A 19,382-nucleotide genomic window follows, 5' to 3' on the forward strand; every position below is an offset into this window, starting at 1 on the left:
GCCAATGTATTATTCGACCCCCTATGGACCCCAGTCGTCTGTTCAACAGCCTTCTCCCTATCCCCCGCATGCCACGAGCCAGCAGCAGCAGCCACACATGGGCAATTCCATGTTGATGTCACACCCGCAGCCGGGCCAGCAACCGATGCAGCACGTACATCAACAGCCACCTCACACGCCTGGTATGCCGGGGAGTCCCAAAGCGCGAACGGCGTCAACACCTTTGCAGCAACCTCTCCAACGGCCGCCCACTGGGCTTGCGGGACCGCCTCAAGCGGCGCCCCAGGGCCCTCCCGTTGGAACGCCCAACATGCACCCCGGCGGCCCCGGGCCCGCTTTCAACTCCAATGCTGCCCCTGGCCCGATTCCAGCCACGACTCCGTTGGTGGTAAGGCAGGACCAAAACGGCGTCCAATGGATCGCGTTTGAGTATTCGCGCGACCGCGTCAAGATGGAGTACACGATCCGCTGCGATGTCGAGTCCATCAACGTCAACGATCTCCCGCAAGAGTTCAAGACGGAGAACTGTGTCTACCCACGCGCGTGCTGCCCCAAGGACCAGTACAAGGGCAACCGCCTCCACTACGAAAACGAGTGCAACATGGTAGGATGGGCGCTGGCCGAATTGAACCCGTGCCTGCGCGGGAAGCGTGGGCTGATCCAGCGTGCCGTGGATAGTTGGAGGAACTCGAACGCAGACGTGCGGTTGCGAAGCCGGCGCGTGAGAAGGCAGGCGAAGATGACGAACCGCAAGGCTGCGGCCGAAGCGATTGGAAACCACCTGACCGGGCCCGGCGGACCGGGTGCACCGGGTGTTCCCAATTCTGCCGGACTGGCAGCACCACCCCAACCTCCTCCTGCCATGGCCATGGGTGGGCCCCAGATGCATCACCACCATGATCACCCGGGGGCACCTCCGAGAGGGAACGAGGACGTCAGCGGTATGTTTCACCAGATGTGATTGACGATGCGGTTTGCGTGTTTTTGTCGATGATGGGTTTGGGCGAAGATGATACCTTCTGTCGTTTCCGTACTGCATGTACATTACCTACCACTCCTTGATGTAATCCCCCCTTGAGATACCACTACCCCAAGCACAAGCACTACATACACACTTCGCATCTTCGCTTCCAAGTCAATCACTGCACATGTCCATCTATCTATCCTTTCTTGCGAGTCTGGCGGGAGTCCAGGTATGCTACTGAATGTGCAAGCTAACATTCTCCTCTCCGCAGCGAACAACTACCCAGAAGGGCAGATGCACCACCATCAAGCCCCCAACGGCGAGACTGCCTCTGCCAACAACAGAGTCCGTCCTGCGCACAACCTTTATCCTGCATTTCCCGGCAGCGAGTCGGTAGCCCAGCCGAGCGGCATGCCGCCGATGCATGATGCCATGAGACAGCACCCTCGGCCGCCTTACTCGGCCCATGCCACCAAGAAGCACGACGAAGAGGAGGAAGAGCGCAAGGTGGCCATGTTCGGCGACCTCCCAGAATCCAAGCGGCGCAAGTTCATCCTCGTAGACGACACGCAGCGAGGCACCAGGGTCCGGGTGCGGGTCACCCTCGACACCGTCAAGCTGGAGGAGATGCCCGATTCCTACCGCAAGTCCAACTCGGTCTATCCCCGCAGCTACTTTCCCATGCAGATGTCCTCTCCGCCAGCAAGCCCGAGAGGTAGCAGAGTCTTCAGCGACGAAGCCGCGTCAGAGGATGACCCCACGTCCCCGGTAGTCGGCTCTCAGCTTGTGCCTGTCCCGACGGTGGACGGCGAGGCGAATGTGCCTGTACCGCGCATCACGAAGGCGAAGCGGGCCAAGGAGATTACGTTGAACGACTTCGGTTACAGGATGAGCTGGAGCCAGAGCCGTGTCTTCGCCGGGAGGACGCTCTTCCTGCAGAAAGCTCGTAAGTCTGGGATCCGTGACGACATGGAGGAATGGATACTCACAGCCTATAGTTGACGCATACCGCAACAAGATGCGAACCACCATGGTCGGAGCCGGCCAGGAAGTCGCACCGCACTTCGAGACGCGGCTGGGCAAGCGCAGGTGGAACGAGAGAATCGAAGAGCGACTCCGGAAGAAGGAGGGTTCGGATTAAACAGGTGTTTCGTGAGAAAGCGGCCGTTTATGAATAATTTGCTGGCCCATGCCCGCTTCTCCGGAATTACGGGGTTGTGCCCATGACGAGCCAGGGTCAACTTCCCTTTTCGACACGGACCTGGACCCCGCTGGCACGTGCGAGTTTCGTCTAGGTTGATGACGCCTTCGCTCGTGAGCCTGAGTCTCGGAACTTTCAAGCATGCCATGAGCTTGCTGCCTTGATGTCTTCTCTTCCTCACGGTTCAACTTTCTTCGACGGATGATGTTTTTCTGCACCTGCACTTGTTTTCCCTCCTCGGCGTGCATATACCCTGTTTGACTGGGAGCGATTCGGCAGCGGGTATCTGATGCGACGGATTCATTTTTGGCCTTTCCGGGTTTTTGGCCTTCGGTTTTTGGTGCACGGTTTATTGGAACAGGTGGAGAAAAGGGATTGTGTGGGAACCGGAAAAGGGGTGTCCACTGGCTCGGTGGGCGGCTATATGATATTTCTCTTCTTCTTCTTCTTCTTTTTATTTCTTTTCAAATGACAAGAGCGAGTGAGGAGCTGTTCCAGCGACTGCTGCTACACGGCTCTAATGTTTTTATCGATTATGTGTGAGAAAGTATGTGGTATCAATGGATAACGGGACTTCTTGTGAGAGGGAGTGACAAAATGGGAAAGAGGGTTGGGTAGCTGCGAAGAGGATAAAAAATATCAAGCAGTTTGCTACCTAGTTTCTCGTGTTTAGTGGTGTACAGCCTCCTCCCACGTCCGACTGAACAACCCCGAGTACTTCCAATCCAAGTTAGAATACGTATTTTAAGAAATCTAATTAGCTATATTCTAGTTTTGCTACGAGGGCACGGTGTTTAAGGCTGGTTATACCTAGAGGGAGGCGCAGAAAGGGCCAAGTAGAAGGTTATTAACCCCTACGCGCACGGTCGTGTTCAGTCGGACGTGAAAAAAGGCAGTAGATGGCAATAAATAGGATTTAATCCTTAGAAATGTGGATGTGTGCTGGGAGCATTCCAAGAGACTTGTCGCACCTTTTATCGCTGTGCTCAAGGTTGCTGTATAATTGTGTAAGCCCAACCCTTTCTTATATGCCTGGAGTCTTGCAGATTGCTCCTACTTTAGGTTCTGTTGCTTTGCTTCTTGAGGGATGGCTTTGATCGTGGGAAAAACTGAACATATGGGTTTGGTTGCATCCTTGCAAGTTTCATTCGAGCTTGGATAAGGGATAGCCTATGTAGTCAGTCTTATTAATCTAGTATCTACCCTGTTTTCCCTAATTAGAGTGCGGTGTAGTATTACCACTACTGGCAGTAGCTGCTCCATTGGCTGTGTATCGAGGAAGTTAGTGATTCTTACTGTACCCACAGTTTAGATACAAGTCATCGATCGAAGTTGCCAATGATGTTATTAGCACAATGAGTGTTTATTCTGTAGCAGAAGGTCGACTATCGCCTTTTCCAGCTCTTTTCTTTTTCTTTTTCTTTTCTTCTTTTTCTTTAAGCTGTCAGTCTAGTCTTCCTACAGATGTCAACGGGCATACCACTCTCCAATAGCTTTACATGATAGAGCGGCAGGACCGCAGATGGCAACTACGTGTCATGCTATTGAGTAGGGAGCTACGGAAAGGACTTAGGTTGATCTGAACATTCCAAAGACTTATTTGACTTCACAGCGTGCATGCACTGTACTTTTGCTATAATCGTATAAATCAGCGTCTGGTATTCGCTCGATGCTCATTCTATATCCATCACAGTCAGCCACAGAGACAGACACTCGGCCGATTTCCACTCCAGTACGGACGTTGCCCGCTTAAAATCCCCTCCTCTAGCAACGTCTCGTCCACTAGCTACTCGTCCTCGGAACCACCAGCTTCTCCCAAGTATCCTTCTCAGGCCACCCATCCACCATACTCCCCGTATACCCACACTTCTTCTGCCAGCACTTATAAGAGTTGCGATCCGCGTCGGTCCACTGAGGACCAGGACCAGACTGATATTCATTGCAACCTTGGGTAACAAGCCGTTTCCCCATCTCCGTAATGATAGGACTCTTCGGCGCGGTCTTGAACCACGCCTCGCCCGGAAACGGTTCGACAGGCAAGGGCGTCACACGAGGCACTTTGAGCGCGCTCCAGCTAGCGGCTCCGGGCCACCCATCCGCGTCTTCACCCGTGTATCCCAGTTTCGTCTGCCAGCACGCATACGATTTCTGCGTGTCGTCGGTCCATTCGGGACCAGGCCCCGTGTCAAATTTGTCACATCCCTCGGCTACGAGCCGGTTGCCCAGCTCGAGGATGATCCAGCTGGACGGCCGCGTCTTGAACCAATCCGCCCCGGGGAAGGGCTCGTAGAGGATGGGGTCCGGGGCGGGGAAGTCGCCCGTCCAAGGGACGCGCAGGCGGTCCCAGCTCGTCTGGCCGGGCCAGCCATCAGCGTCGGCGCCCGTGAATCCCAGTTTCTCCTGCCAGCACTTGAACGAGTTCCTGTCGACGTCGGACCACTGGGGGCCAGGACCTTGTGAATATTTGTTACAGCCATTCGCGACCAAGCGTTTGCCCATGGCGGTGATGATGGGGCTGTTGGGCTGGGATTTGAACCATTCGGCGCCGGGGAAGGGCGTCAGGCGCTGGCTGCCGACGTCCCCGTCCGCCGTCCGCGGGACCTTGAGTTTGTCCCAACTCGTCTGACCCGGCCAGCCGTCGGCGTCGGCGCCCGTGTAGCCCAGCTTCTGCTGCCAGCACTTGTACGCCGCCTGGTCGGCGTCGGTCCATTGTGGGCCAGGGCCTTCGCTGTACTTGTTACATCCCTCAGCGACCAAGCGCTTGCCCATGGCCGTGATCACCGAACTGTACGGCTTGGACTTGAACCACTCTGCTCCTGGGAACGGCGTGAGGTCCGGAGACGGAGTGCCACCGCCGTCGCCGCCATCTCCCGGGTCGGGCTTCTCACCGAGCGGGACACCACGGGCGGGGATCTCGAGCTTCGTGCCAATGACCAGCGTGTACGGTGCCTTGAGTTTGTTCACATCGATGATGTAGCGGCTGGGGACGTTGTACTTGAGGCTGATGCTGTCCAGGCTCTCGCCGTTCTGCACGACGTGGCTCCCGCCATCCCAGAGCTTCCCCGGATCAAGGGTCCCGTCTTTGACCAACTTGTAGAGAGGTTCGCCGGGACACTCGGTATTGTATCCGTCTCGATGGCCCTTGATCTCGTTGCCTGCGCCGGCCCGGCGCAGATACGCAATGGCGTCTTGAATGCCCGTGATTTGCGACTGGGTTGGTTGCGTAATTTCGTACTTTGCCAGGAAGGCGAGAACAGCGTAATGGTCGGAGTTGAGTTGCTGGTCCCCGTTGGCGCCGCTCTTATGCCCCTTGCCCCTGCCGTCGTACACGTAGCCGTGCTGGCAGACGGCGAGGCTGTACGCGACGTCGAAGTACTCTCCCGACATCTGGTCGGCTTGCACGGAGCGCATCATGTCGTCGCATTGGGCGTGCTCCCGGCCGCTGAAGACGGCGCCGAGGTAGTGGATCTTGACTCCCTTTGCGTTGGTCATGTCTTTATAGGGCTCTTTGGGGGGTTGCGCGCCCCATTCCTCGCGGGAGACGAAGTACATGGCCGAGACGCCGGGGATGAGGGATAAGTACGAGAGGAGGGTTGTCAAAACTAGGACGCGGGAAGCCATTTTTTGGAGGATTGCTGAGGTGCTCGCATGGAGGCTAGTATGGCCTGCCATGATGACTTATGCTGTCCTGGATCAGATCAGATTAGAAATGTGTCCATCTAGAAGAAATGGGCCAGGGAGTACCGTACCTAAGACAGTCCGATGTGCCTCGTGAGGAACGAGTCTGGCGTTGGGGAGGAGATGATTTCCATGGAGACATTTCCCCTACTATTTATCTTCTTCTAGTCCCTCTCGTATCGGTGCTCGCATTGCCTCTCTTTGTGAAACCCCTCTAGCTTCTTAGCATTAGCCATGCCTGCTCTGCAACGACAAATCCCCTTGCTATGTTGCTGGGAGAGGCCTTCTACACCAAGGGCCCCTAGAGTTGCCAAGAGAGGGAAAAGCTTGTGCCTAGCTGTACGCGGTAGTAGTCCCGGCCCCGGCGGCCTATTGTTAGTGTAACTTGTGCGGCTCGGACTAATCCTACCCATACTTTCGAGGGGTAATGCTCGTATTCCGCCTCGCATTTGCGGTCGTTGTAGAACTCCTAGCCTAGCGGGGAGTTTGTCTATCCGCGTCGGGGACCTGCCAAGACAGAGTACGCTACTCTTCCACAGAGGGATTAGTTATCCCGACCTATTTTTGCAACACACAGATGCATGATAGCCCTGGGAATCTTGGCGTTGAGATCTGAGGTTGCATACTGGTACTTCCCGGACGAAGAGAGGCGGCTGGATTGATGAGCCGAGCGTTACCTTCTTGATTTGGATACGGGGCGGGATAGATATTGAACGTGTGGGGATTCTGGGACGGGCCTGTCAGTGTGTCTGTGGCGGACGGACTTCACGTGGATGAGAGAGGAACGGGCAGTGCAATTGTTGCAGTCGAGGTATGCTGTATTCGTTAGCAAAGCTTCTCTTGTATTATATGTTCTTCTCATGTCTTCATCCTACTCCTACGTAGGCTCTCCGAGGCAAGCAAGGGAACCACGCTGGTGATATACCCTAGGGTAGGTGTGCAGCTTCAACTACTACTGTACTCTGTAGCATGCCACTTCTTCTTCTGAGGAACTTCACACTCGTGTGAAATTGGCGGTTAGAATTAGGAGATGGACAATCTCAATTTTCGAGCCCTGGTTATCATTCACTGTAGGTGGTGCTATGCCAAGCCTTGGCATCCCTAGAGTCTAATTTTAGATCCCGCGGGAAATGGGTTGTGCTGGTACGTACGTAAATCAGCCGTTGCCGACGAGATAAACTACTACAAGTTCTGCTTTCTACAACTTTAAAACGAGTGCACTACTTGTTCTCTGTTTATAGAAGTTAGCAGGCATGCTCTGCTATACTATAATAAGAATTCTTGCCTAACTAGATTAAAGCAGGGCTTGCTACCCTGCTTGCATTAGCACGAGCAGATGACTACGCTTTTTTTCAGAGTATCTAGTCGCCATTGGCGACACCATGAATCACTGTAAATTCTAGCACTATGAAAGAAATATAAGCGATCAGCATCCCAAATCCAATCCAACGACAAAACCTTTCGCCAAACCAGACCGTGAGAGTAAATGCAAGCGTTGAACTCCACAACACACCTAGTTCAGGGATGCTCACGTTGCCGCGCTGAAGCTTCCCCGAGGTATCGAGCATAACGATTCCGGAGCACAGTGCGAGCAGGAAAATATTACTGCCGGCTGTATTTGCGACAAGAATGCCGGCATGACCTCGGTGTCCACTCATCACAGCGACGAACTTTTCGGGAAGTGTCGTGGCGATTGCGAGGAAGCACGACACCAAAAAGCACATCCGAGATGCCAAATTCATCAGTAATGGCGGTGGCAGCGTGAGACAGTACGTAGCCTGCGAGGCAGATTGCAAGGAAACCGAGGAAGAGGTACAGTAGATGATAACGTAGGGTGCGATGCCCCTGGCGCCTGAAGTTTGACGACCTTTGCATTGTAGAGCCGCCGGCGTGTGCAGCTTGGTTCGTTTGGTCGTCGCTCGCGGCGAAAGCGCATCCATTCGGTTCATGTTTGTTTGCATCAACGCGATCGTGTGCCACCCGCGCTACGACATTAGCTGTGCTCTCCCCTTCGCTGCTCTCATCATCGCTGCCGTCGTCGGAGTCCTCCGGCGCAGTCAGAGTCCCTTTACTGATTGCCCACCCCACGGACCCAATGTAGATGGCGAAGAATGCGATTAAGATGGAGCCGCAAACCAACCATATTATCTTCTTTGAAAAGTATGTGATAGGGGTCACGAAAGTCGTCAGGATGAGTAGGATGAGGGAGTATAGGCGCGCACTTCGGTCGAACTCGATTGGCTGCTCCTTGTCGTGGAATAAAAGACCCAAGGAGAAGGCCCCTAGGATATTTGAGATTGCGGAGCCAACAATATTGCCGATGGCCAAGGAGGCGCGATTACGTGCGAGGGATGCAATAACAACGGCGAGCTATAATATCAAATGTGATCAGTACAGTAGTAAATCCAGCCACAGACAGCTGCGAGCGTACCTCTTCCCACTCTGCTCCAGCGGTAAGAAGCCCAATGATCGTCTCCGGGACTCGGGTGCGGCGAGCGACGATGGCGGTATGATCAATAAACTTATCCGCACCAAATTCCAAGAGGAACAGTGTAGCGATAAACGCGGCGATGTTGTATGCAACGACATCAGCGTTTGCCATTGTCGCTCCGATCAAAGTAGAGTTGCGCTGTAGGAATGAACAGGGTGGAGTTGCGTAATTACTGTCCTGTGTACGCCATTTCTCTGTAGGCTACGTGCAGGCAACTTTTACCGGTTCTTAGTGACGAGTGCCCAGATGGCTCGCTGTTAGGACACGTGCTTCTGACGATCAATCCATTCAAAGCAAGCTTCAGGCGCTCTCCTGCCATGTTTCGGTCAACGCTTGAGGTGTTCTGCTGTTCCATAACAGTTCAATTACAAGCCACTCGCTTCCTTTCACTTTTCCTGGCCGCTCTGTGTTTCAATCGTGCCGCGGAGATGGGGGAGTTCCCAGGGTTCTTAAGGAGGACCAGTACAACTCTGCCGCGAACATTTGCGCATGCTCGAAAACAAACATCTATTTACTATCACGCCCCAACAAAAACCTGGAGACTCACACAGAATCGCTTGGTCGGCGTGTTTTTGCAGCCCAGTCTTCGCACAGTTTGTCCAAATTTTCCTTCTTCTTTTTCTTTTCTTTTCCCCTTAAAGTATTAACCCTTGGCTAGCTTGAATATAGCTACTTTGCAGCCCCAAGATCGCCTGAAATAGGAGTTGCATCGAGTGCGAAAGTGAGACTTGCTCTAGCCTTGAACTTTGAGAGATATTTCTAGAATCTTTACTTAATTCTTCAGCTTACTATAGGCCGCGCCTGAGATGTTTAGACTGTTCGAACTGTTATTCAAATATGAGATGCACTAAATTCATCGACACCCGTCTTTCTTTTCACTAGTTAGAACAGCCCCCCTCGTCTGGCCGGCGAGGGTCACTTGTCAACTTGATCTGATTAACTGCAGTTCGGCGTCCTAGACTTGGCTTCAACTAATCTGATTATGCTAGCTATACCCCTCATTTTTGTTGAATTTCAGCAGTTGGCAGGCCTACTTGTTCTTCTAGCTACCAGCTGGAAGAGCTACTTCCGTTCGTTTCACTCTTCGTTTCCTTCCTCATTTCTACTCTTGGGCCTTCTCGAAAGTCTCTAGTGCAGGAACGGCGTCGGCGCCTAAATAGCCCAAAACTATTACGACTGAAGACCGCATGTCTCTGTCGCCTGGGATGGACGAGGCAAAAGGGGCTGACGAACGGCTTACCGCGCTACCTCCGATGGAACCTGTGGACTTCGACAGACCCGCGCCCTCGTCTTTCTCTGCCAGTTCTATCAACCTTAAGGGAGAATGGGAGCTGGACACGCAGGCCCTAATCAGGGGTGCCGAAGACATCGTTACGAAGGTACTCTATGCTGATGACGATGCATTACTTAACCCTTGTACTTTCCGCATGTGGTTTATAGGTACGCATCTATTGTATCGCAATCTACTTGCGAATGTTTGCTACCTCTCTTATAGGAATTGGACTCGGCATTTTTGGAGCTCTTATGGAAACGATCTACTTCTTCCGACCCGTTACCCTGGATGTTTCGAATATCTTCCTCGCGTTATGTGCCTACATGATCGGGATTTTCATGGAGAACGCAATCCCAAGGATGGGCGCCATAGGTCGCTGGCTAAACCCGCACTCGTTCAATGCTAAAGAGCAAGCCGCCATCGTTGTCGTTGCCTCATCTGCGTCACAAGTTGCGCTCGCAATAGGCATATATCGTGCACGTCGATGTCACATTAGGAGGGAGCAGTATGCGAACAATGACAAAAATATATAGTACTGTTGCCTCAACAATGTAGCCATAACTGATGTAGTTCTCCAGTCGACTAAGTTTAACTTATCATATGGTCGGAGCACACTGCAAACTCGGTCTCTTGGGGCGTCTGCTCAAAATGCACGTCACACGAGAGACGAAAAAAAGAAGTGGGTACACATTTTGTGAGCTACGTGTCACGACTTATCGGTATTCCTTGCCTGCGGAACGTAGGAATAGTACCTCAATATATTGCAAAGTGCTAATACTAGTAGAGGCCCAGTGTGCAAAGACAAACACGTTTCACCAGCCAAAAGGCGCTCTGGCATATCATAGGGTGTGCAATATTCCAACACCAGAGGCCATTGTTAGCAGAGCCAGAAGACACCCTCCAGCGCCTGGCACGTTGGTTCGGGCCCCCGAACCCTTGCTTGCGGCTGCTTGCGTCGCAAGTCCCTGGGCCGTTGGTTTCGTTGCTGATACGGTGATTTGCGCAACAAGAGCGGTGGCAGACGGAGCGTAGGATGTGCTGGAGAAGGAGCACGCAGACATGATCTTGTTCACATCTATTTGGTTGGGAAATTTTAGTTCAGTCTTCAGGTCATAAAGGCGAGATCACTTACCGTCCGTGGTCCGATTTCCATTAAGTTGTATGCAGCTGGCGCAAAGCGCTGCGATAGAAGCTACGTTGAAACTCTTGTTACTGCAGATGCATTGGGCTTCAATGGGCTCATCCGATTCTGCACCGTCATTGTCATTGGAATTCTCGGCGGCGTTGTCCTCAGATTTGTCGGGGTCGATATCGCAGGTGTTTGTCAACTGAACAATCGGTTGGCAAATGGTTGTGCAGGCGTTTGGTACGTCTGCAGCACGAAGTTCTTCGGCAAAAGACGTAGAGACGAAGAAAATGCTCTGGAGGAGCAGAATTGACAAAACAGCGAAGTGCATGGCGTATAGGTTTGCAAGGGTTAAAAGCGTTGATATGATGTCGACGGCAAGGCTATGAGAAAAAACATTGAGTACAGTCCTAAAAGTACATTCTCTCGCTTTCGAGTCCGGACATGTAGTCAGGGCGTCACGTTTGATCTCACGAAGCTAAGATAAATATGCTACAGTGGCATGAACATTCAGTAACGCATATCGCGCCAACTAGGGAATGTTGGGGAGACCATCGCAGGGGCATTTCGAAGACAAAAGATCAAAGACGAAGCAGAAACTGTTTTGGCGTCGTATTGGCTTCACGTCCCAGACTGTGATAGGAGCTTGGGGAGTCATGGTCCGACCCCACTGGTTAAAGTGTCCAATCGCCTGCGGCTACACCTGCCTCCCTCGTTCCGGGACCCCAGGTTCCCAGATGTCTCAGGCTCACAAATTGTTTCGCCACCCGCATGGACGATTAACGCTAAGAAGATTTTTAACTTTAAAGTTGTTTAACTAAGTTGCACTTTGTACGGAGTATGTAAAGGAAGATCTAGCTTGCAAAGGTTATCAAGCTAGCCGACGTCGAAGGGGCGAGGCTGGGTTGGTCGCCTGTTCGTATTTTCGAAAATCACCTTACCTGGTCGCTGGAAAGTGCTTACCGGTCACGCGGGGCGCAATTGACAGTGGGAGACGAGGAGTTTTGAACCTGCTATTTACGCGGGTAATGATTGTTCCAAGCGGGAAAATATACGAAATTGCGCCAGCCGTGCGACGCACAGTGGTAGCTCTAAAGACACCACAACTTCCCCCATCCTTCATACGTTGTATTGCCATACTACGATCTCCGAATAGGATCTTCTCTGGAACACGATTCGGGCCTGCAGGAGCCATATCGATGGCTCTCCCCACAACAACACAGTGCGCAGAGACACCATCCGGCACTGCGTGCATACCACCTTGCGGTGTAGGAAGCCAGTTCGTCATATCATGGGGCCCATCGTCGACACCACGCTTCAAGGAGTTCAATAACTGACATAGTTGTTAGTACAAATGTTTGGACGCCTACATAATCAGAAACTCCACGCCCTGCGCGGCCCGCGAATATGGATGCATGTGCGGCAGATCCGACGCATATAAAAACGCCGCTTGTTGTATGACGCCAGCTTGTCCGCTCCCCTCGGAACAGTCATTGTCGCTGAATTTCTTGGAGGCATTCTGTTCGACTTTCAATCATTCGGCTAGTTATCCAATCACCGTAGAGTGCAAGGACTGGACTGCTCCTCCAGTGCCTTCGGAGCCGAGTAACACATCACCAGCCCATACAGCGACACCAGTAAATGGAAAAGCTATTGGTGGTGGAGTTGGTGGCGGGGTGGGAGGCTTACTTGCTCTTACTCTGGGAGGGTACTTAATCTGGCGCCGACGCACGAAGAAGAAAGACATTGCCGATCCCTCGACCGCACCCACAGAAGCCGGAAATGGCACAAGATCAGATGGATATGTCAAGCCAGAGCTAGATGGGCGTGAACAAGTTCTAGAAAGGCACGAGCTCTCTCCCCAGGAACGGGATATGTCTGCGCATGAGATTGCTGGGCGGGAAAGAAATCCGCAGGCTGCTGCGCCCAATATAGGATATCAACACCAGATGGGAGGAATCTACCCGTGGGAACCAGTCGGCGAGCTAAGTGGTACTCCGGGGGTGTCTGAGCTAGCGGTCACCCACACTTCGCAAACTTCTGAACTTCCTGGTCATGGACAACGATAAGAAGTTGCTTAATGCCGTATTACGTCGTGCTCTAGTCTTTATACCCGCTTCGATTGATTTGTACAGATCTATATTGCTATCTCAATATGTAATAACCCGGCGCAGTAATAAATCCGTTGATACCTCTTTCTATATCTCATTTGGAAGCGGGAGAGGCGTTATGTAGCAGCCATGATCAACCTAGACGACCTTGCAAAGAGGAAGTTAAGCGTAAATATTTATAAAGGACTCCTAAATTAGCGAACTTGTTCCCTCGAACGATCTATAACGCTCTTCGTTTATAGAGTCTTAATTGGGATTGTCTCTCATCCAATAAACAGGCCAGTCTCTTCGCTTCGTCTCGCGCGAGTCTTCGGCCTGGCCCATCTAGCGAGCGAGGGTCCGTCGTTAGACATATTCGACACCGTGAGACTGAGGTGATGTATGCCTGACTTCGATGCTACCACACCGTGCCGCACCCCCCCAACAGAAGACAACTCCCCATCACCAATCGTCCTTTGGGAAGCCATGTCCGTAGGACGCTCCCAGTCGTTAGTGCCTTGGATCTATGATATCCTCCTCGGAATTTTCTCCATTTGTCTCGATATCTTCTTCCGAGAAGTGTATCCCCGCGGTGCTTGGCGAATTCCCAAACGCGAAGCCGTGATCATCGTCGCCGCGCCGCACGCCAATCAATTTGTCGATTCCGTGCTGCTCATGTGCATCTTGAAGCAGCACGCTGGGCGCCAGGTCTCGTTCCTCACTGCTGAGAAGTCCTTGAGGGAGCCATACATTGGCCGCATGGCTGCCTGGATGGGAGCTCTCCCAGTGGTCCGCCCGATGGACCACGCCTCCCCAGGACAAGGCGTAATATATCTGCCAGATCCGGACAACAACCCAGCGTTGGTATGTGGACGTGGAGCCAGCTTTACAAGCCTCACTGCAGGATGTTTGATCATCCTGCCGAAAGTAGGCAACGTACGCCCCGAGCAGCAGACCGTTGCACAAATTCTAGGCCCCCAGGAACTGTTGCTGCGAGGGCCATTTAGTTCTGCAAAACCGGGCCATCCGTTGCGGGAGCGACTACTGACGGGCACGCCCTACAAAATCGCACCCCATGTTGACCAAAGAGAGATGTTCGACGCCGTCTTCCGTGAACTAGCTGATGGTGGCTGTATCGGCATCTTTCCCGAGGGTGGAAGTCATGATCGACCCTCTTTACTTCCACTGAAGGCTGGTGTCGCCATCATAGCCCTAGGTACCCTTGCCCGCACTCCAAACTGTAATTTGACCATTCTTCCATGCGGGTTAAACTACTTCAACCCAAACAAATTTCGCTCCCGAGCGGTCGTGGAGTTTGGAAACCCAGTTCAAGTCCATCCTGGCCAGGTGGATGCCTTCAAGGAGGGCGGAGAGGCAAAGCGCAACGCCGTAGGGTCTTTGCTTGAGACAATACAAGATGCGCTTGCGGCTGTGACACAGCAAGCTCCGGACCACGAAACGCTGATGCTTATCCAAGCTACACGGAGACTATATCGGCCTCTGCGGATGAAGCTGCCACTGCCACTTGTTGTGGAAATGAACAGAAGACTCATTGCAGGGTACACAAACTACAAAGATGATGTCCAAGTGATTCAGTTGAGGAAAGCTGTACTAGACTACAACCGAAAACTCAGAGCTTTAGGGATCAAGGACCACCAACTAGAATGGGGTGATGCCGAACACAGGTCGTGGTGGCTGGCACTGCTGACCTTGGTATATCGCGTCGGACAACTCATTACGCTGGGCATCGCTACCCTCCCTTCTCTTGCTCTGTTCTGGCCGGTCTTTGTCACTACGAAGGTCATCTCTGTCAAAAAGCAACGCAAAGCGCTTGCTGCCTCTGACGTGAAGCTAGAGGGTAGGGATGTTGTTGGCACCTGGAAGATACTCGTAGCATTGGGGCTCGCTCCTACGCTATATACGTGGTATACGTCTGTGGTGACACTCTGGCTTCATCACGGTCGCCACAACGGATACTATGTAACACTGGCCCCTTGGTACATTCGCGCCGACGCCTATGTTCCTCGGAGTGCCCCGCTGTGGGTCTTCTCTACTGCGTTCTTTGCCCTCCTAATTGCCATCACTTTTGCCGGCCTTCGCATTGGGGAGATCGGCGTTGACATTATACAATCACTGCCTCCGCTTTTCGCAGCTCTCAGTCCCGGATCAGCAAGAGCGCTGGCCGAGCTTCGCACCGAGAGACAAGCACTTTCTGCTCGCGTTGTCAAAGTCATTGACACTTTTGAGCCCGAGCTCTTTGCGGACCTAGAGCTCGATTCCATGGATCTTGATAATCACGAATATCACTATGATGGCACATATGAGTCTGAACTGAAAGTCATGCCATTTAACGGAAACGAAACACCGGAACGCGGCCGATGTGTAAGTCACAATCGGGGGAGAAGTTCTTCCCGAGGGTCAGATTCCCACCTCTACTATGGCTCGCTCAGAAGGCGCGGGAACGACTCCCACGGGGACTTGGGTGAGTTGAAGGCGGTAACGGACACGATGGGGCTAGAGAAACATGGTATCAGGGTAATGCTTGATGGAGACGATGCCCCCAAACAAGTGGATGTGCCTTGGGTGGAAGCGAAAAAAGGAGTATGACCGGGAGTTCCGCTCCGAGTCCCATTTACTCCGCATGTAGCCAGAAAGATAGAGCTCCGAAACCCGAAGCAACCGCAACATAAATTGGCCTTGGGATCGCGCCAGGCAGCTCCCATGAGCAAAACGCTGGTTAATTTTGGGGAACGCCCTGTGTGCTCCTACCCACGGTCTGATTATGGTCAAAATCTCTTCAAGGGCTGAGTGAGGTATCATCCAGAGCGTTGGTGGATGGGCATGGAGAGTAGCCGCGGGGAACTGCCAAAGAGGTATAAGTCGCGGTGACAGAAGTGAGAGACTGCGGAATAGACAAGCTCTAGTTTCCCGGTATACTACAATGAAATGGGTTTCTCGGTTGTCAAATCAGATTGTGACAGATCGAACAATGAATCAGAAAAAAAGGCCGGACATGCGTAAATACCCTACCTTCGATGCCAGGAGTTGTGCAGGGGTACAAACGGTGCCCAGTGTTACCAGTCGTACGGGAGCTTTATCCATGCTCCCTTTGTAATGGAGGACGATGAGCTCTTTTCAGAAACAGGAGGCACAACCCGTATGCCATCAAGAATCTGGTACCGAGTACATACATCTTCTGGGCGGCACAACCCCTGCCGTCTCCCCTGACACGCGCTTAGCGCTCCAAGGGTGCATCTATTTATCAGCCGCTGCATGCCCCGTTGAAACGGTCTCTCCGTAACACTTCAAGATCTCTGCATCTCCACTGCAACTCCACCGCCCAGTGATGCCTGATCTAAGCGAAATCGACTACTCGGAGGATGCCACTGTGGCTGCCTTCCGAGACTATTACCGCTTCCTCACCATGATGTATCTAGACGAATCTCTGATTCAGGAGCCACCCGAAGGTGGATGGCCACATATCACTCCCGACCGGTGGAAAGGTTTCGACAAGACGGAGGAGGTGTTCTCGCTGCTCCGCCACCTTCCATATGTGACAGAGAAGGACGGAACGATGTTTACCGCCCCGGAGGGCCCGTTCGCCAATTATTCTGAGTTTCCTGATTGTGATGGGAAGTTGCTTAAGCAGCAAACGGAGCTCGAATTCGACTACGGAGATTATGAGATTCCCCCTCACATTATCGGTCTTGTCATGTTCAGGCGTCACGGTCCCCGGTTCCTGCTTGACACCAAACTTGGAGTCGTATACTGGTTCGATTGTCCAGGGCCCGTAAAATATACAGGCCCTGAACAGGTTGGCCCTGATGTCTACGATTGGGAAGACTATATCTACGAGGACGGAACTCCGTTAATCACGGATGAGAAGCAAGCCGAATGGCGCGCAAGTGGAGGTGTCTGGACTATACCGGATTTCTTTGAGATGCTCAAGTTCCATTTCAGGGAGCTAAATTTTGTGCCGATAGGCAGTGGGATTGTTACCGATATCTGGATCCGCCGGCCTGCTGAAAAACAATCTAAAGTCGAGAACATCCAGCAGACTTACCGGGCATATGGTTGGCCTAACCACTTTCGCAAAACTGATTGCATTGCCGCCCTAAGACTGAGTTTGGATGAGGAAGAGTTTCCGTGATCTAGACCATCCCTGCCTAATTTCTATTACGGCACAGTCAATATTGGGAAGAGCGGTTGCCGGGACCCAGTATATCTCGCTTGTTTTCCTTCACCTTCGTTTCTCAAGGGTTCGCCGTACGCGAGTTTCTTCATCGACCTGTCAAAGTCACCGGCAGACCCCACTGTTATTCAACTCACTGTCGCTCACTTACATTCGCTAATTCGCTCAATTACGATCGTTAATCGTCTTCCGTCGTAACACCACCATGAAGGCCATCACCATTCTTTCTTTGATTCCCATGTGTGCACTTGCAATGGACCCGTCCAGCTTGTCATTACTTTTGCCTACTGCAACGCCAACTGGTGAAGAAGATATGTGGAACTGCGCACTCTCAAATTATTCCCCTTTCTTCAACCCGCCAAAGCCCACTGGTACTCTCCTTGACGCCCTCAACTCGTACGGCGATAAGCTGCTGGAGACGTGTACCGAGTTCCGCTGCCCCTATCCTGATGCTACAAAATGGTGTGGGTTTACGACTGCAGTAGAAACTGCAGTTCTTCCGGCGTACACGAGCTATGCTAGCTCGGCTTCTCTCTGGTGGGCGAACCACAGCGCTCTAGCAATCGACCTTGCCGAGAGATGTCCTCACTATTGGTACAAGGCCGCCACGGACCACGCAATCGACGCCATATGGTTGAACCAGACCATCATTAACGCGGAGTGTTTCGCCAAACCATCTGTCGTGGAGCCATCTCCTACCGGATCGTCTCCAGTACGATCGTCTACACTGGTGCCTTCCCGAACGGGTACAGCATCTTCATTACCAAGTTCTACTGGTGTCTCTTCGGCATCCTCCACAGTACTCTCTTCTCCGTCTGTACGTCCAATCAAACTCTCTATCGACGGTAGCTGCGGAGGTGCTGACGGTTATGTCTGTCCTGGCAGTGGATTTGGCGAATGTTGCTCCCAATATGGTTGGTGTGGTGATCTCCCAGGTCACTGCGGGGAAGGATGCCAGCTGGAATACGGAAAATGCGAGGCTTCTTCGACTCCAACATCCTCCTCCTCGTCGCCGTCCTCGCCACCTGACCCCTCTCCTAAACTTTCCGTAGACGGCCGCTGCGGAGGTACCGATGGATATGTGTGTCCGGGCAGTGGTTTCGGTGAATGTTGCTCCCAATATGGATGGTGTGGCAACGACGCCACCGATCACTGCGGGCCTGGATGCCAGCCTGAGTTTGGTTTTTGTCAGATTTCTCAACCCATTTCGCCTGACGGGACGTGCGGCAGGATGAACAGGGGTTATGTTTGTCCTGGGAGCAGATTTGGTGACTGTTGTTCTTTGAATGGGTTCTGCGGGTCCTCCAGCGCGTATTGTGGTGGAGGATGCCAGCGTGAATTCGGTCTTTGCGACGAGGGGGTTAACGCTTTGACGGCAAGGGGGCTGTTGAGCTTGGTGGTTGAGCTTCCTGTAACTGGTGCGGGCCCGACAATTACAACTGTCGTAGCGACCGGGGCGAGCAAAGTGTTCAACTAATGTTTAAAAACCGTTGCAATAAAATCTGTTTTCTATCTAGGCTCCTTTGACAGAAAAGGCCTGCTTATAGTCGCTTTCCCCATAATCAATGGAAGGACGAAGTAATTGCACGACCGCGAAATCGGGAAAAATTGGCCACGCTATTCTATGCACAGCACTTACTATTAGAGAAGGCTTAGAAATCTAGAGAAGGGCAGTAAGAGCTTCGAAACGCCCCGAAACGTCTACGCATTAGGTTACCGTTTGGAAGGCTATATGTACACGATTCCTGTACGGAAGGAAAGAATACTTGATAAAGACAGATGTGAACCTAGATTACACTAAACACTAATCCTAGTCTATTAAGTCTAAGAGAGGCTCGCACAATGCCTTTCTCTCTTTCTTTCTTTCTTTCTTTCTTTCTTTCTTTCTTTCTTTCTTTCTTTCTTTCTTTCTTTCTTTCTTTCTTTCTTTCTTTCTTTGTTTTTTCCTTTCCTTTTTTAGATTTTTTTCTTCTTTCCTTTACCTGTCTAGTTTCTCTGTTCTCTGTTCTATTCCGTGTTCTGTTCTACTCTCCCTCCCTCCCTCCCCCCCCCTTCTTCTCTCCCTCTCTTTAGGTAGAATTAACCTAATTACCTTATTATCTTTCCTAATTTAGGAGACTCCTAGTAAGGTCTTTTTTACAAGAGAAATGCTAGGAAGGTAAAGGATAGTGTAGATAAGTGTTACGCAACAAGGGAAGCCAAAAGGCTATGTGCTTACGGCCTCTAACAAGGTATAGACGCAGAAAATTATCTACCTATTGTCTCTAGCTTCGCTTGGCCTATATATACCCTTTACTTGCTTTTCACGGTACCGTATCAATGTAATATAAACATGCTGTCCTCTTATTTACAATCCGTAAAACGATT

At 52.0% G+C, this 19,382-nt stretch overlaps 8 protein-coding genes across 8 annotated transcripts; 5 read left to right on the top strand and 3 right to left on the bottom strand.

The window, feature by feature from the left end:
• Positions 1–310: 310 nt before the first annotated feature.
• Positions 311–2,105, top strand: EI97DRAFT_387700 (uncharacterized protein; the record flags this gene model as incomplete). The annotated part of the gene is made up of 3 exons (XM_033796138.1): positions 311–941; positions 1,236–1,910; positions 1,963–2,105. 3 exons carry the CDS (start codon positions 311–313, stop codon positions 2,103–2,105), a joined length of 1,449 nt encoding a protein of 482 aa, XP_033649044.1.
• Positions 2,106–3,744: 1,639 nt separating this feature from the next.
• On the bottom strand, positions 3,745–6,207 carry EI97DRAFT_265529 (uncharacterized protein). Its single transcript, XM_033794246.1, has 2 exons — positions 5,915–6,207; positions 3,745–5,853 (listed from the first exon to the last, which is right to left on the bottom strand). The coding sequence occupies exon 2, from the start codon at positions 5,835–5,837 to the stop codon at positions 3,948–3,950; it is 1,890 nt and encodes a 629-aa protein (XP_033649045.1). The 5' UTR covers positions 5,838–5,853; positions 5,915–6,207; the 3' UTR covers positions 3,745–3,947.
• Positions 6,208–7,204: 997 nt separating this feature from the next.
• Positions 7,205–8,514, bottom strand: EI97DRAFT_497181 (uncharacterized protein; the record flags this gene model as incomplete). The annotated part of the gene is made up of 3 exons (XM_033802502.1): positions 8,275–8,514; positions 7,551–8,213; positions 7,205–7,513 (listed from the first exon to the last, which is right to left on the bottom strand). The coding sequence occupies exons 1-3, from the start codon at positions 8,443–8,445 to the stop codon at positions 7,205–7,207; spliced, it is 1,143 nt and encodes a 380-aa protein (XP_033649046.1). The 5' UTR covers positions 8,446–8,514.
• Positions 8,515–9,404: 890 nt separating this feature from the next.
• Positions 9,405–10,140, top strand: EI97DRAFT_504915 (uncharacterized protein; the record flags this gene model as incomplete). The annotated part of the gene is made up of 2 exons (XM_033802858.1): positions 9,405–9,774; positions 9,830–10,140. Exons 1-2 carry the CDS (start codon positions 9,522–9,524, stop codon positions 10,138–10,140), a joined length of 564 nt encoding a protein of 187 aa, XP_033649047.1. The 5' UTR covers positions 9,405–9,521.
• Positions 10,141–10,575: 435 nt separating this feature from the next.
• On the bottom strand, positions 10,576–11,046 carry EI97DRAFT_364670 (uncharacterized protein; the record flags this gene model as incomplete). Its single annotated transcript, XM_033795006.1, has 2 exons — positions 10,576–10,682; positions 10,740–11,046. Coding segments are annotated over 2 exons (414 nt in total), but the record flags the coding sequence as incomplete, so codon positions are not given.
• A 476-nt stretch (positions 11,047–11,522) lies between these two features.
• EI97DRAFT_437762 (uncharacterized protein) lies at positions 11,523–12,902 on the top strand. The gene is made up of 2 exons (XM_033799405.1): positions 11,523–12,001; positions 12,083–12,902. The coding sequence occupies exons 1-2, from the start codon at positions 11,933–11,935 to the stop codon at positions 12,800–12,802; spliced, it is 789 nt and encodes a 262-aa protein (XP_033649049.1). The 5' UTR covers positions 11,523–11,932; the 3' UTR covers positions 12,803–12,902.
• Positions 12,903–13,270: 368 nt separating this feature from the next.
• Positions 13,271–15,309, top strand: EI97DRAFT_471124 (glycerol-3-phosphate acyltransferase Sct1; the record flags this gene model as incomplete). The annotated part of the gene is made up of 2 exons (XM_033801816.1): positions 13,271–15,205; positions 15,274–15,309. Exons 1-2 carry the CDS (start codon positions 13,310–13,312, stop codon positions 15,307–15,309), a joined length of 1,932 nt encoding a protein of 643 aa, XP_033649050.1. The 5' UTR covers positions 13,271–13,309.
• Positions 15,310–16,169: 860 nt separating this feature from the next.
• Positions 16,170–18,376, top strand: EI97DRAFT_504918 (uncharacterized protein; the record flags this gene model as incomplete). The annotated part of the gene is made up of 4 exons (XM_033802859.1): positions 16,170–16,896; positions 17,011–17,089; positions 17,283–17,832; positions 17,901–18,376. The coding sequence occupies 4 exons, from the start codon at positions 16,170–16,172 to the stop codon at positions 17,940–17,942; spliced, it is 1,398 nt and encodes a 465-aa protein (XP_033649051.1). The 3' UTR covers positions 17,943–18,376.
• Positions 18,377–19,382: the final 1,006 nt, after the last annotated feature.

This window comes from Westerdykella ornata (assembly GCF_010094085.1).
Source record: "Westerdykella ornata strain CBS 379.55 unplaced genomic scaffold EI97scaffold_56, whole genome shotgun sequence".
In the NCBI taxonomy this organism is placed as follows: domain Eukaryota; kingdom Fungi; phylum Ascomycota; class Dothideomycetes; order Pleosporales; family Sporormiaceae; genus Westerdykella; species Westerdykella ornata.